This window comes from Homalodisca vitripennis, unplaced genomic scaffold, assembly GCF_021130785.1.
Source record: "Homalodisca vitripennis isolate AUS2020 unplaced genomic scaffold, UT_GWSS_2.1 ScUCBcl_5028;HRSCAF=11534, whole genome shotgun sequence".
NCBI classification, from domain to species: Eukaryota; Metazoa; Arthropoda; class Insecta; order Hemiptera; family Cicadellidae; genus Homalodisca; species Homalodisca vitripennis.
Genome location: NW_025781132.1, coordinates 1 through 13,610, shown reverse-complemented (window position 1 = coordinate 13,610; position 13,610 = coordinate 1). Strand labels below are relative to the sequence as shown.

General features: G+C 30.2%; 1 protein-coding gene across 1 annotated transcript; it reads left to right on the top strand.

The window, feature by feature from the left end:
• Nucleotides 1-230: 230 nt before the first annotated feature.
• LOC124373187 (major facilitator superfamily domain-containing protein 8-like) lies at nucleotides 231-11,543 on the top strand (the record flags this gene model as incomplete). The annotated part of the gene is given in 2 exon segments (XM_046831589.1): nucleotides 231-610; nucleotides 11,388-11,543. A coding segment is annotated over 1 exon segment (54 nt), but the record flags the coding sequence as incomplete, so codon positions are not given.
• Nucleotides 11,544-13,610: the final 2,067 nt, after the last annotated feature.

The window sequence follows — 13,610 nt, the reverse complement described above, 5'->3', positions numbered from 1 at the left end:
ACGTTGGTGTTTTTCTCGGAATGTTAGAGTATTTGAAGTATAGAATAATGAATAGAAAAGAATAAAAAGTATGAATATGTGTTTGTATGTTTTCAAGACAGACCAACTTATTGTGCAAATCATAAGCTCTAAATCAGCTGTTTTAGAAACTAATAACAGCTGATGTTGGAAAGAAACCGAGAAGGTTATTTTCAATTTTGTAATCAAACCTACATCAGCTGTTCAGTGCTTGGTCTTTCTTACTTACTTAGACAGTCAGCTACTTACAGAATACAGAGTACTGAATATAATCAGTTTAGTCAGCTCCGTTCATTTCGTTGCCTTGATTATAGTTTCAATTCTAACGATTGGAATATGGGACTTTGAAATCCATCATTCGATTAGCATAAACGAATTGTGGGTTGAATTTTTATAGCTATGCACATTTACATGATCAATGTAATTTTATGTTATTTTCGTATGGTGAACGTTTGACTTACATTTTACAATGGGATATTGTTTTTAATGTATAGTTGAGGTTATCCCTACTGTGTACAATCACAGAGGGAAGTTTTCAAACTCATTGCAGCTTTATTAGCCTAGTTGAGATGGAAAAAGAAGATGGAATCAGGTAAGACTAATCTAGATCATTATCTCAGTAGTTTCGTTTTATTCAAATCGTATAACTTTTAACCCTCCAACTGTTGTTTATCAAAATTTTGATAAACATAACCCTTAGCGGATTGTTGTTCGTCAAAATTTTGATAAACAAACATTCCCTTGTATAATCACTCATAACAGTATATTCCGGCAACGTATCGATTCGATTCATGCACCATTGGATTCGGGGAAAAAAAGCCTAAGGAATACTATAGTTTTATTCCTCTTTATATTGTAGTTGCAACGTACCAAGTTTGTAGTTTGAAACGTAAAAGATGTGACCGCCATGTTGTCGATGCCGTCTGAGTTGTTGATGTGACGAGTCGTGTTTATTAGTAAGTTTTAGTAGGTTTATTTGTGTTTTAGTGTTGTGTTTAGTGTGTGGTGAATTGTTAAATATTGCAGTAGTGCAAATAAATATATTTTAGAATAAATAAATTTCTCGAAAATTTTTCGCAAAATTTTTGAGTAATGACAAAATGAAACTTTTTTTGACTCTTCAAAAAAAAAGTTATGGAATTTATTTTACTACTGCTTTATAGTTTACTTCATTCTGAGTAATAAAATATGCAATATAACATGTATAGAAGTAAAACTGTATTAGTAAAACTTTTATTAGCAAACTCTTACATATACACCCTATTTTCACAATTTATGCGCATCGCTGCTTTTTGTTATATAGTGTTATTATAGTTTCATAAATTTGTATAATGCTTATGTGTTTCTGAAACTAGAATAAATTTGACACACAATGATACTCTCACTTTTATAGTTTTCTTACTATAACTTGGTTTGCTAGGTATGGTCCCCCCCAAATAAAAAAAAAAAAATGTAAATTTTGAATTTCATGGAAAAAAAAATTTTAGTAAACATTTTTTTAAGGCCAAATTTAAATACTAATATTATTATATGTTTAATTCTGAACACAAAAATATATACTTCTATATATATTACTTTTAATTTATATTTTTAATAAATTTTTTAAAAACCCCTTGCACGAGGCTCGAAAAACATGCCGCCACTACAGGAAAAAATGACTGCCAGTTGGAGGGTTAAATCTGGAGGAATGTTCAAATGCAACATAAATATAGCCTAGTCTAACATAATAATTCCAGTGCATGGACTTATATTCTACTTTTTAAGGGTTCCATTGATCCTTTCAAAAATTTGGGATACACTTTTCTATGTTACCCCATTCTCACATTTTAAAAAGGATTTAATCCATTTTAACCTTGGAACTGGCAGTTACTTTTTCATATAGCAGGCCATTTTTGGGTGTTTTTATCAGTACTTTAAAAATTTGGTAAAAAATGTATTTTTACTATAAACCTAAACATTATTTTTTCAGGATAATGTGGAGATAATTATTGTATAAAAGTATTATACATAAACCATAAAAAGATTACTACACTAAATCTTTTTAATTAATGGGTCTGCACCTGGTAACGTTTGATAATGTGGGTAGGGAACGATAAGCGGACCCGGTTTTTTATATCGAAGAATGTAATCATCGATACCTAATATTCGCATCTCAAATCCTAGACTATCAAACTATATAAAAGTATCTATAGTCCCCAATAACAAACATATGTTTTAAATTAAAATGTGAATTTAATATTAACAGTGATCAAACAAATTATTATAACCAAAATTGGGAAAACCGAAGACGACCATATTTGCTCCACTCACAGTTACATTTTGTTTCCTTCCCACAAATTTCACATAATGGGTTTTTCGGTACGAGTCCAACATGTTGAAGCCACGGAAATCCTGTCTTATCATCTTTCAAAGCAATGTTGTGTAGTTTTCTAAAATTGACTGTCATTTTTAATAATTAAATGTTACTTTTGTGTATTATTTGAAAGTTTACAGCTGTTGATATAGATTATTTAAGTTAATTGTTCAAAATGATTAATTAGTATCGATTGATTATATCGATGATTATGATTAAATAATGTCGGTTGCCAATTTCGATATTAAAAACCGGGTCCGCTTATCGTACCCTACCCGATAATGTAATAAATATTAGAATCTGAGATAGCCAATTTATTCTTCATTTTATCTAGTTTCAGAAAGTATATAATGATAGCCAGATTTTCTTGAAGAAATATTAAATATGTTGTAAAAACCACAAATAGTACATAAAAGGCTAAATTTGTTACTATGGTTGCAATTATTTCAAAACTGTACAAAAAAAACATAATTATTACACACAATGTTTCAAACATATACCGACATTTAGAGAGCAGTACAATACAATAAATAGATTAATGACCAATTTCTAATTTTTTGTGTTTGGAAAGTGGTGGTACGTACTTAAATTTGTTACTTTCATTTTCAAAAATTTAAATTTAAAATTAAATTCTGTGTGGAAATACTTCACTGATTATATTAATTTTAGAATAAATACTAATTTTAAACTTTTACTGAAATATTGGCTTATTTTGGGGTTACATAAAGCATAAGTGAAAGGGAAACTTAGGTGTCACTGTCAAGGCTTAGGTTGTTTGAGTCTGACAGGTCAGACAAGTTCTCTAATGAAGAATGAAAAAAAAAGAAAAAGTTCTCTAATATCAAAAATGAACACGGGACATAATTGAAATAGAGCCTAAAACGCTATAACCCAACATAACAAACTATACCCATGAAATATCACTAATATTGTAGCTTCCATTCACTTTCATCATAGAAATCAGTTACATTTTTTAAGTAAATTAACGTTTGAACTTTTCAAGTATAGCTGCTGTTTTGAAACCTGAGAAGACATTTGTGTATATATGATATTATTTAGATTTAAAATTTTGTGAAGATTGAATTTTATAATATTATTTAAATCTGAAACATATTCGATGTTTTTTTTCTAAAAAAGCACAAACAGACAGTCAGAAGGTTAACTGACCAAATTAGAGATTACTTTATATAAACATTCTCATTTATTTTGACCTGACATCATAGTTAGTTTCATAGTCATTTATGGGCACTATAATTCACTTAATAGCTTCATTATACATTATTATGTTAAAACAGTAATCTTTCTCATCATGTATTAAATAGTAGGTAAGCTACTAATAATAGCTTTTATATTTTGATTAGAAAATGTATAACTTAACTTGAGAATCTATTAGTTGAAGAATAATTTTATACTAAAATATGGTGGGTCATGTGATAAGAGGTTTATAGGTTGGCCTAATTCTCAAGAATTTATCATTGGCTTTGATAATTCTCCACTTTACCTCCTTAGATGGATTCTGTAAAATTTCCAAAACTCCAGGTTTTGAAAATTAATTGCTGCAAATCAGTATTTAACACCTAAACACATAGCTTTTACAATAACTCGTCTTATCATTCATTGCGTTTACACCTTGACAGCCGGTCATATTGCATGGCTTACAGCTACTTAAGTAGGTGACTGATCAAGAGTAGGTGAAGATTCAACAATTCTTGATGTTAAATGAAATACTTTAAATAAGTAAAGTAAAAATTGCTTCTATTTATGTATGAAAGTGTGAGTTAAAAAGTGACAAAAACTACGGTAAATATTAGCGATTCACTTAGCCATTTTTCAACTGTTGGTTACATCAGCCTGATCATTCTAATTGGTTGAAGTGCATCGTGGAAAGTAAAAAAGAGTTGTTTTATTTTATTCCTTATGTATATATATATATATATATATACACATAAAATATAAACATTACAAAAATGTATAATTGTGCGTGTTAAAATATTTTAAAACTTTTTAACAGTTTTATCTGTATCTCACTGAAAATACTCATGAAAAGAATTTTTTTTTTGTGAGGGGAGGCATTGATCCCCCATGATCCCTCGTGGGTACATCACTGGCTGTTGTAGAGCTAAATAGTTATTTATATTTGATTTCAAACAGCTGTTTGTGTTTCTAAGACCAATAAAGACCTTCGGAGTCTCAAATAATTGGTATATGTATGGAAATTCATAAAAAAAGTATAATATTAAAAGAGTACAACAAAATTTGCTCAAATCATTTCAGCGCTTTTAAACTTACAGACAAACTACAAAATCTCAATATTAATCAAGACATAAATTTTATATGGAATGAGTCGGTTCTATGTGCAGAAATATTGAGAAATATGAATATAGTTGAATCCTCCTAAAACAAACTCCAATGTAAAAATTCAGTGCTAACAATATCCCTACATTGCGAATTATTTTGATTTGTAACTTTGTTATAACGAATTAAAACATTTTAGTAGAGTCCCTCTTTATTACAAATATTCACTATAAAAAAAACCAAAATATCGATAATGAACATAACACCCAAATTACAAATTTCTCACTTTTCCAATCTTGTTATAAAATTTTGTTAAAAGCTTTTAATTTAATAAGTACATATGTGTAGATCTTAAATTTGCTTTTTTAATGTTTCTTTTGATTTGTGTAAAAACTTGGAAAATATACAATTATTTTTTATGTCATACTATAATTGTTTTTTATGTCATACTATAATTGTTTTTTATGTCATACTATAATTTTATGGTAAGTAGAATACAGAACCTCTATAAGCAAAACATATTAAATATATATAACTGTACATTTCCCATTGATTAACTTTTATACAGTTTAAAATTTAAACAATTTGCAACGTTTAGTGTAAAATAAATGACATAATTTTGGAAAAAAATTGCATTTTTTCTTGTTTTGAATACTGTACTTCTATATGTAGACGTAGTTCTACAGCTGTAAATCATTTGTAAAATGGAAGTTTTGCGATGAAATATTAGTTACATAAAGATTTGCGTTCAGTTTTAAGAACCCCTTTGTAACGAATATTGGCAGTATGTAACCCCAGTATAACCAACTTTGTTATTGAAAATTTCCAGATGTAACGAATTTTTTTCTGACTCTTGATACTTTTTATATCGAGGCTCTACTTTATTTGTTAACTGACTCTTCAATTTCTGTTTTAGTTTGGGAAAACTTCATTTTCACTTTATAGTATTGTTTTCCTAACAATTTTTAAATTCCATCATCAACCAGGGCATGTTACTGCACCTGTTTTGGAACAAAATGTACTTTACTGTATCCATCTATATAGAAGGTGAAAAGCTGTGATCTCTCACAAAGGAGAGTTTTATGTAACAGCTGTGGTGTGGTATTCCTCCTAAGAATACATTGTTCGTTGTTATGATAAGATTATTGTTATCAGGGAATATCAAACAAGCTTTACAATCAGACAAAGTGCGGTGATTAAAATGGATTGAGAAACACTGTATCATCAAGAGTGTTACTCAACTGTCTGTTGACTCATCACTCAAAGTAATGTGATGGGAATGTCTGTTGAGACAGATTTGAGAACGTTTCTACTTAAGTGTGGCTTACCTTATCTCTGAATGTGAGAGAGAAAATATTGGTTCTGAGTAAAACATTAATTACGTTTTGCAAGCTGTGTTAAAAATCTGACTTAAATTCTGATACAAATTTGTTTAAAAATGTTGTGTCTGTATCAATTTAACTAGATTTTTATGTTTAATCAAAGTACTGGTTTTCTCAAATTTGGATTCTATGTTTAGTCTAATAATATCTCAATACAATAATTTTTCATTAAAAAAACTGTAGGTTTTAAAAAAGTAAAAACAAAATTTTGGTAAAAAATTCATTTTCTCATTAGATATAGTAATAATTGTTATTTTTGTATCATATTTTATTGTCAATACATTATAGTTCATTATTAAGTTTCTCTTTGAAGTATCTTTACTAAAGACAGTCTCCAAATGCTTTATATGCAGGAAGTATTATTCCCTGTACACCTACCACTGATATCCTCACAAGTACATGGTTTATGGAAAAAAAGAACAAAGTATACGAACGAAATGACATTTCTGAGGATTAATGATTTGCATCTTACAATACTGACAAATAAAGAATAGTATTGAAAGTTGTACATTTTCTGTAGCAGTATTATATTGTCAACAAATTCCTTGAAAGCTTTATGAAAATTAAAATTACATTGTCTTGAGAAATGCATTGCCCAGTATTTACAAGACCGTGAACAAATTTTGGAATCCAGTAAAATGACAAATATTTTTGATAATTTATTTTTTAGCTTTAAATCTGCACTAATTTGGACCAGAGAGTATAGTAAAAAATACCGTTATTCAAGTACAGAAAAATGTCAAATACAGTGAATGTTGTTTTTAAGATGGCTATTGGTCTATAATTATTTATTAATATTAGATTTACATTTTTTAATATTGGCCTAACTCTTGTTAATTTAAAATAATCAGGAAAAACCATTTCTTAGACAGATTTAGGAAAGTTTGATTTGTAGTATTTTCATAAGAATCTATTGGAGAATAAAATGAAAAATATTTTTGATAGTTAGTTTATTAGCTTTGAATCCACACTGATTTGGAACAGTGAGTACAGTAAAAATATTGTTATTTAAGTACAGAAAAATCTCAAATACATTGAATGTTGTTGTCAAGATGGCAATTGGTCTATTATTATTTATTAATATTAGATTTACATTTTTTAATATTGACCTGTTAATTTAAAGTAATCAGTAAACAAATTTGTTAGACAAATTTAGGAAAGTGTGATTTGTGGAATTTTGCTTAGAATCTACTGGGCTATACATTTATAGTTAATTGCATGCTTAAAGCACTGTTATCTACCAAATACATAGTTAGAATAATGAAGTATATAAACACTAATCCTCCTCTCCCCCCTCCTCCCTCCTTTCTCAGGAAAGGATTTATCAATAGATCTAGTACTAATTTCTCTTAAGAATCTATTTTCTCCCATAACTACCTTTTAATGAAGCAATTAGTGTTGGTAAAATTGCATAGTTTCAAGCAATCCTCCTGTGGTTTGTGAAATTGAATTGTGGTGGTATTCTTCCGTCACCTTCCAGAATTATAATTTGTAACATTAGTTTTCCGGTCACTAAAGCCTTTTTAGGTAGATTTCATGGAAATCTATTGCAATGACAAAAATGTCTAGAAATTTTATAGTGTTCTCAATGATTATGGCTCAAGTACATAATAACTACTGTAATTTATTGAAACCAAACTTTGTACAGAGATAGTACTTACACATGGCTTGCACGAGTTTTTTAGATAATTTCAATCAATTAAATATTGCAAGATGGTGGCCATTTGCATTTGTACAAACGTTTTCCACACCATTTTTATAGAGTAGGTATTTATAGATATTTATAAAAACATATATATAAACAATTTTAAGCAACATTTGTCTTTCTCATTTATTATTTCTCATAGATAGATGCTATTAATTGGTAAAAGATATGGTATTTCGGTATTAACCTTGTAAGAAAAATTACAAAGTATTTTTGAATTACGATAGTTTTCAACAATCTCTAATGTTTTTATACATCTCTTAAGGTTTTAAGATAGAAGCCATAAAACGTTTTGAAGATTATTCTATAAAATTGAATAATTGTAATGGAATACTTGTATTTTACGGACCTAATTTTTGACTGATACTATTTTATATTCTTATAAAGTCTATTTCTTGTAAGGTTTCAAATGATAAGATTCAACATTTTGAAAGTATTACATGTATATTAACATGTCAATTAATAAAGAGTCTCAATACTATCAGTGTTATAGAATTTAAAGTTAAAAAACTAATAATGTATCTTCAGTTTTAACTTTTTATATAACATTAATAGCTTTCTTCTGATTGTGTTGGAAAGGATGGATTACATTAGTGTTGTCTTGAGATTATACATAGTATTTAGACATTTTATTTTAACACATTGGATTTATTAGTTGTAAAAGGGTTCTCATTGGGGTATTTGAGGTTGATATGGATTTCAACAACTTCCACTACAGGCCAATGTTCTCTCAGATCCCATTGTCAGGCAGTAGTAGCTGTATGTAAACCTGAGCTTGCGTTGTCATGCATTTCATTGTTCTACTGATAAAGCTGAATGGACTCACACAATCGCGTACATAATAGATGAGGCACTCCCATCTAGAACTTGAAATTTGGAAGGTAGATGGACCTTGGGCCCAAACTACTGTACTGTGAAAAATCAAGAGTTTGCAATCTTTTGGTTTTAAGGCACCTTTTGGGGTATTGGAAGAAAAATGTGCATCCTGAAATAATATGAAATTCAGACTTTATAGTTTTTAAGCACTCGCATTGTTAAAATACTGGTATGTCTCAATAGACATTTTAAAAGGATGTTAAACTGAAAATGTCTTAATTATAATGAAAAACAGTAAAAAAAAGAAAAATGTGAAGTGTGGTACAGTCTGTTGTGTTGTTTCCAGTCAAATTATATTATTTGCTATTCTTCTTGACTGATTTTGTTGGTGGTTATTCTTTGTTTGACATCTTATATTTTCATGTCCAATATAAAAATGTAAGTTTTTTAGTCTACTTGGCTTTTGTAAATTTTTGTTTCAATGTCACTAGTGTTATTCAATGTATTCTGCAGAAGCTGTTTTTGTTTTATGTTGTGGTCTTCAAAACATGATGTGTTTACAATATTTTTCCTTTTCTTTTGTAACTTAGTCTGTGAGTAAGCCGATTCTCCAAATAATGTTTCAAATTTAGTTAGATGTTTTCCTTCTTTTTTCCTAAATATTTGCCTTACAGCTTGCCAGTCATGCTCTAAAATAGATTGTTGTTCTTTCAGTAGTTGATTCCCATCGAGCAGATCAGAACTGATGGTGAGCAGATATAGTGAGATTGTTCTTCTTTCATGACTATTCTAACCAAACTTTTAAAATATTTGTTCGTCTAGTTCTAGCACATTGTTTCGAATCGCCTTCCACTTTACTCCCAATTTCACAAATACCATACAGATAATTTTGACATTATTGCAATCAATTTTTGATGGGTTTCTATTTTCAGGTGTTATTTATAAATTTATCTGGCTATTTCCTATAGAAATTAAGATTAAATTTGTTTGTGCTACATTTGCCTGATTCTTGTTCCAAAATGGATATTCTAGATTTTGTTTCCTGGTGTTGAAATTATGAAATCAAAATGAAATTCTCTTTTGATCGATAAACGTTTAATCTGTTATTCTGGCTTTGTCTGATTCCTGTCGTTCTGATTGGTAAGTAGGTCATTTAGCTGTCAAATTAAAAGATGACCCAGATAAAACCTATAATGATGGCAAATGTCCGAAATCCTGATATCCTTTCAAACCTTCCATCGTCAATAACAAACTTTAAACAAAGGAATGATCCAGATGTTATGACAGTTATAAAGCAATGGCAGATATGATGGTCAAAGTGAGTGTTGCCAGTCAGTGTTGACCTAGGTCAGTTTAGCTTACTAGACACACAGTCAGCAAGTGTTGGTGAATCAGTGAAATTACTTGCTTTGTCTTGCAGTTATACGATGAGCTGGCAGTGACGTAAACCATTTTGTGGAGATTTTGCGTTATTATTTACACTAAAATATTAAGTCCTTCATTTACTTAATAGACTGTTAAATTTGAGTTATTTTAAACAGTTTAAACATAGTTATTTTCACACTCATTTAAGTTATTGTTCTTGAGTGTTATAAAAACAATTGTTCTTTAGTTATCAATTGTATCGTAATAATTTCTATATTATTTAACCGATATAATTAATGGTTCTCTAGCATTGGTTCAGTAAAATATGTTTCTAAAGTGAAATATTTTTAGATTTGAGATGAGTTCCTATTATTACAACACAGTTTTGAACTTAATAGTACCCCAGGCTCCACTAAATGTGCAGCCAACTCAGCTAAACTGTGTGCCTATTAAAATGTCCATTCTTTGCACGAACTTGTAATCTGAAATACAGCCTATCTAATTTATTTAAGTTTAGATTTATTCCATGCTATATCCAGGTTGTGGTGTGCTCTTCAATTTGGTTCCTCCTCCTACCCCTCCCCAAAGCCAAGTTCTAGTTACACCACTGGGTACTTTCAGATGTGGTACAGACGTGAAATTTTGTAAGTTTGTGTGATTGAAGTCCACATAACAAGAACATTCCGAAATTTCAATTTCTTTTGCTATTGGAGCAATGTGTCAAGGATAATATCCAATGTCCAAACTCCTATAAAAACCTACGTACACATAAAAACGAAACAGAATTCAGCATGCATATCAATTAAGGGTTGTTCATTCCAGAAAATTGTGTCGAGCCAGTACAGTTAAATGAAGTCACTTATGAATCAAAACATTCACTGAGTATTTATTTTAATCATGATTGTAGTGCACTGCTGTATCGATTTGTAACTTGCTGTGGAATATCATGAGACCTGTGACAATTTTCAAACTTATAATCAGAGTATATTTAATTGTCGTGTACAGTTTTTGGGTTACATTGAACTGTCTGGGTAGTTCATACTGACACAGAAAATAATTCACCAAACATTGTTTTTTTTCATATGTGTTTTTGTCAAAACACATTTAATCACACAAAATGCGCTGAAACTGTACAAGTGATGTTGGACTGCAAGATGTATTTTCTAGGGAAAGAAACTCAAAAGCTTTGCTACAATACAACAGTATAGTCGTACAAGTATTACCTCCTTTAAGTTGATCTATGAGGAACTATGTTAAACTAATAAAGTATCATACAGTAACAATACTACACAAAGCATCCCACGCATTCCATTCAGCATCAGTCTCATATAAAGGGATGACGATCTTACCACTGTTCCCTTTCAAAATTGTACAAAAAGCCCGCTGTCGTAGTATAATAAGATCACATTCATACAGTTTGTTGTAGAACTAAATGCTAATTTTTTTGTTTCAGCCAGAATTTAACCGCAAACAACACAATATCTTTAGAGACTGAAGAGGAATACCAAAGAAAGATGGAACTCTATCCGTGTCATGTACTTCACGATGTTTCCTGATGGCCTTAGGGTTCAGCGTGGTGTTGACTGGGGTTTGGCCCTATCTGGACGAGGTACTGTCTATTCTTGTGAATTTTTTTTTAAGATTTAAAAAAGATAATTTCGCATTACCAAACAGATGGTATCACGCACCCGAGGATGCAGTATTACATACCTAGGTTCCTCCCAATTTTGGAACGGGTTGGGGTCCTTCTGGATTTCTTAGGACAAAGTCGGTAAAGGTTCCTCTATCTTAAATTAAACCGCACGTGTTTATTCATGGAATATTGCAGATATTGTTGAATTCATTAATGTTGCGAACAATTTTTCCTCAAATCTGGATTTAGGTCTGTTTTGGATAATTAGTTTTTTTTTTGTGTTTTATACATGCAGTTCAAAAAATAAAAAGGGAAAAGCTCAATTTAATTCAAAGATTATTGAAATAGCAGAACTAACTATTGCGATGTACTGGAAAATTCAGTGTAGTCTTCTTCATTAGTATTAAAAAGTACTAAAGAATGAGGAAGAGGGACGTAATGCAAGTGAAAATAAGATTGAAATAGTTGTATAGCGGATACAAAACTTTAACTAACTTCAGTTTCAGGTTAATTAACTGTTTAATTTGCAACACTAGTTTTCAGGTAGTAATCAAGAAAACTCGTTCAATCATTTATTGTTAGAACAAAACACAAAGTGTATAAACTTCATCAGTTAAAGGATAACAACACGCTAACCTATAATTATTAAGTGCAAATACATTTAAAAAATTCATCAACCCTTTAAAATACATTTTTTCTTTACTATATTCAAGAGTAACAGTTTTTTTGTCATTTTCCTTGACATTGTCAATACAGTGAATATGTTGTTTAATAGGTGTAGGCCTAATTTAAAATTACAATTTAGTGATCCAGGTGTAAAATTAACTACAAATTATTAAAATAACAGTGATGCCAAAGGACCAAAACCAGGTTAAAAGTTAGCCTATAAGTCAAAATACTCACACCATACAAGCGTTTTTCAGTTAACCATAACTTAATAGTGTTTTAAACCTGTTTAGGGAAATTCCTTTGACTTCACTAGGTAATGCATTGAATAACTTAATGCCCTGATATACAAAGCTGTTTTGAGTGCGAGAGTAAACAAATATTTTTGTAACAATAACTCTTTGAGCCTAGGATTTTCTTAGGCTACATATAAAATACATAAAAGTATTATTAGTAATGTTTGAGATTTAATTAATTTCAAATTGTATAGTGAAATAATATTCAAAGCAAAACAACCAAAAAATTTCGGTACTTTGGGATTATACCGACCACACCAGTATGAAGAACATTAAAAATATAATTTATAGAAACAAAACATGATAGAACGAAAAAACAACTCTTTAATTACAAAATTACAAACTTACGATTATCAATTGTTAATGGGGTCAGATTCCGTTATATGCCCTCAAAAAAAAACCTTTTTCAATGAACTTAGAACGTTATAAAACTATGTAGTTGAGTAACAGAACTAACATTCCATCAATCAACAAGTATTTCCAGGTATTGTGATCGGTATTGTTGTCACTGTTTATCTTATATTTCTCGAGAATCCCGATTACGGCAGGCCGCAACGGCATCACATGATTATTTTAGTTTTTTTGCACAGTACATAATTGCCTTTCCATTACAATTCAATTTATATTTCTGATCAGCCCCTCTAGAATTTGATATTTTACTGATAGGTACTATCTCGAGGGATGTTTTTCTTTCGTTGACATCCAGCGCGGGGCAGCACCGAGAGGCTGGAGGCACTCGCATTTTGGGTGGCGAAGTGTGATCAAGAATAAAAACAAGTTTTGTGTGTGTTTTTTCAATAAAGAGTTTAGTTTTTTGTTTGGTAATGTTGGGTTTTTTTTGAATTTTTGTGTTGGAGAAATGTAGGGGTAAACACGGAAATACAACAAAGCGACGCAACCAGCTGAAAGGGCGGCGAGACTCTGCAATCATGTTATCTACTAGACCGTTTCGACTTTGACCTCTGTCTGAGGATGGGGAGGGGTTTGCGATAAGACAATTCCTGTTTTATATTGAACGAAATATTGTTCTACGCTAATCTAGTAATCAGTAGAAGCAAAACGTCAAATAACGATTCATGTC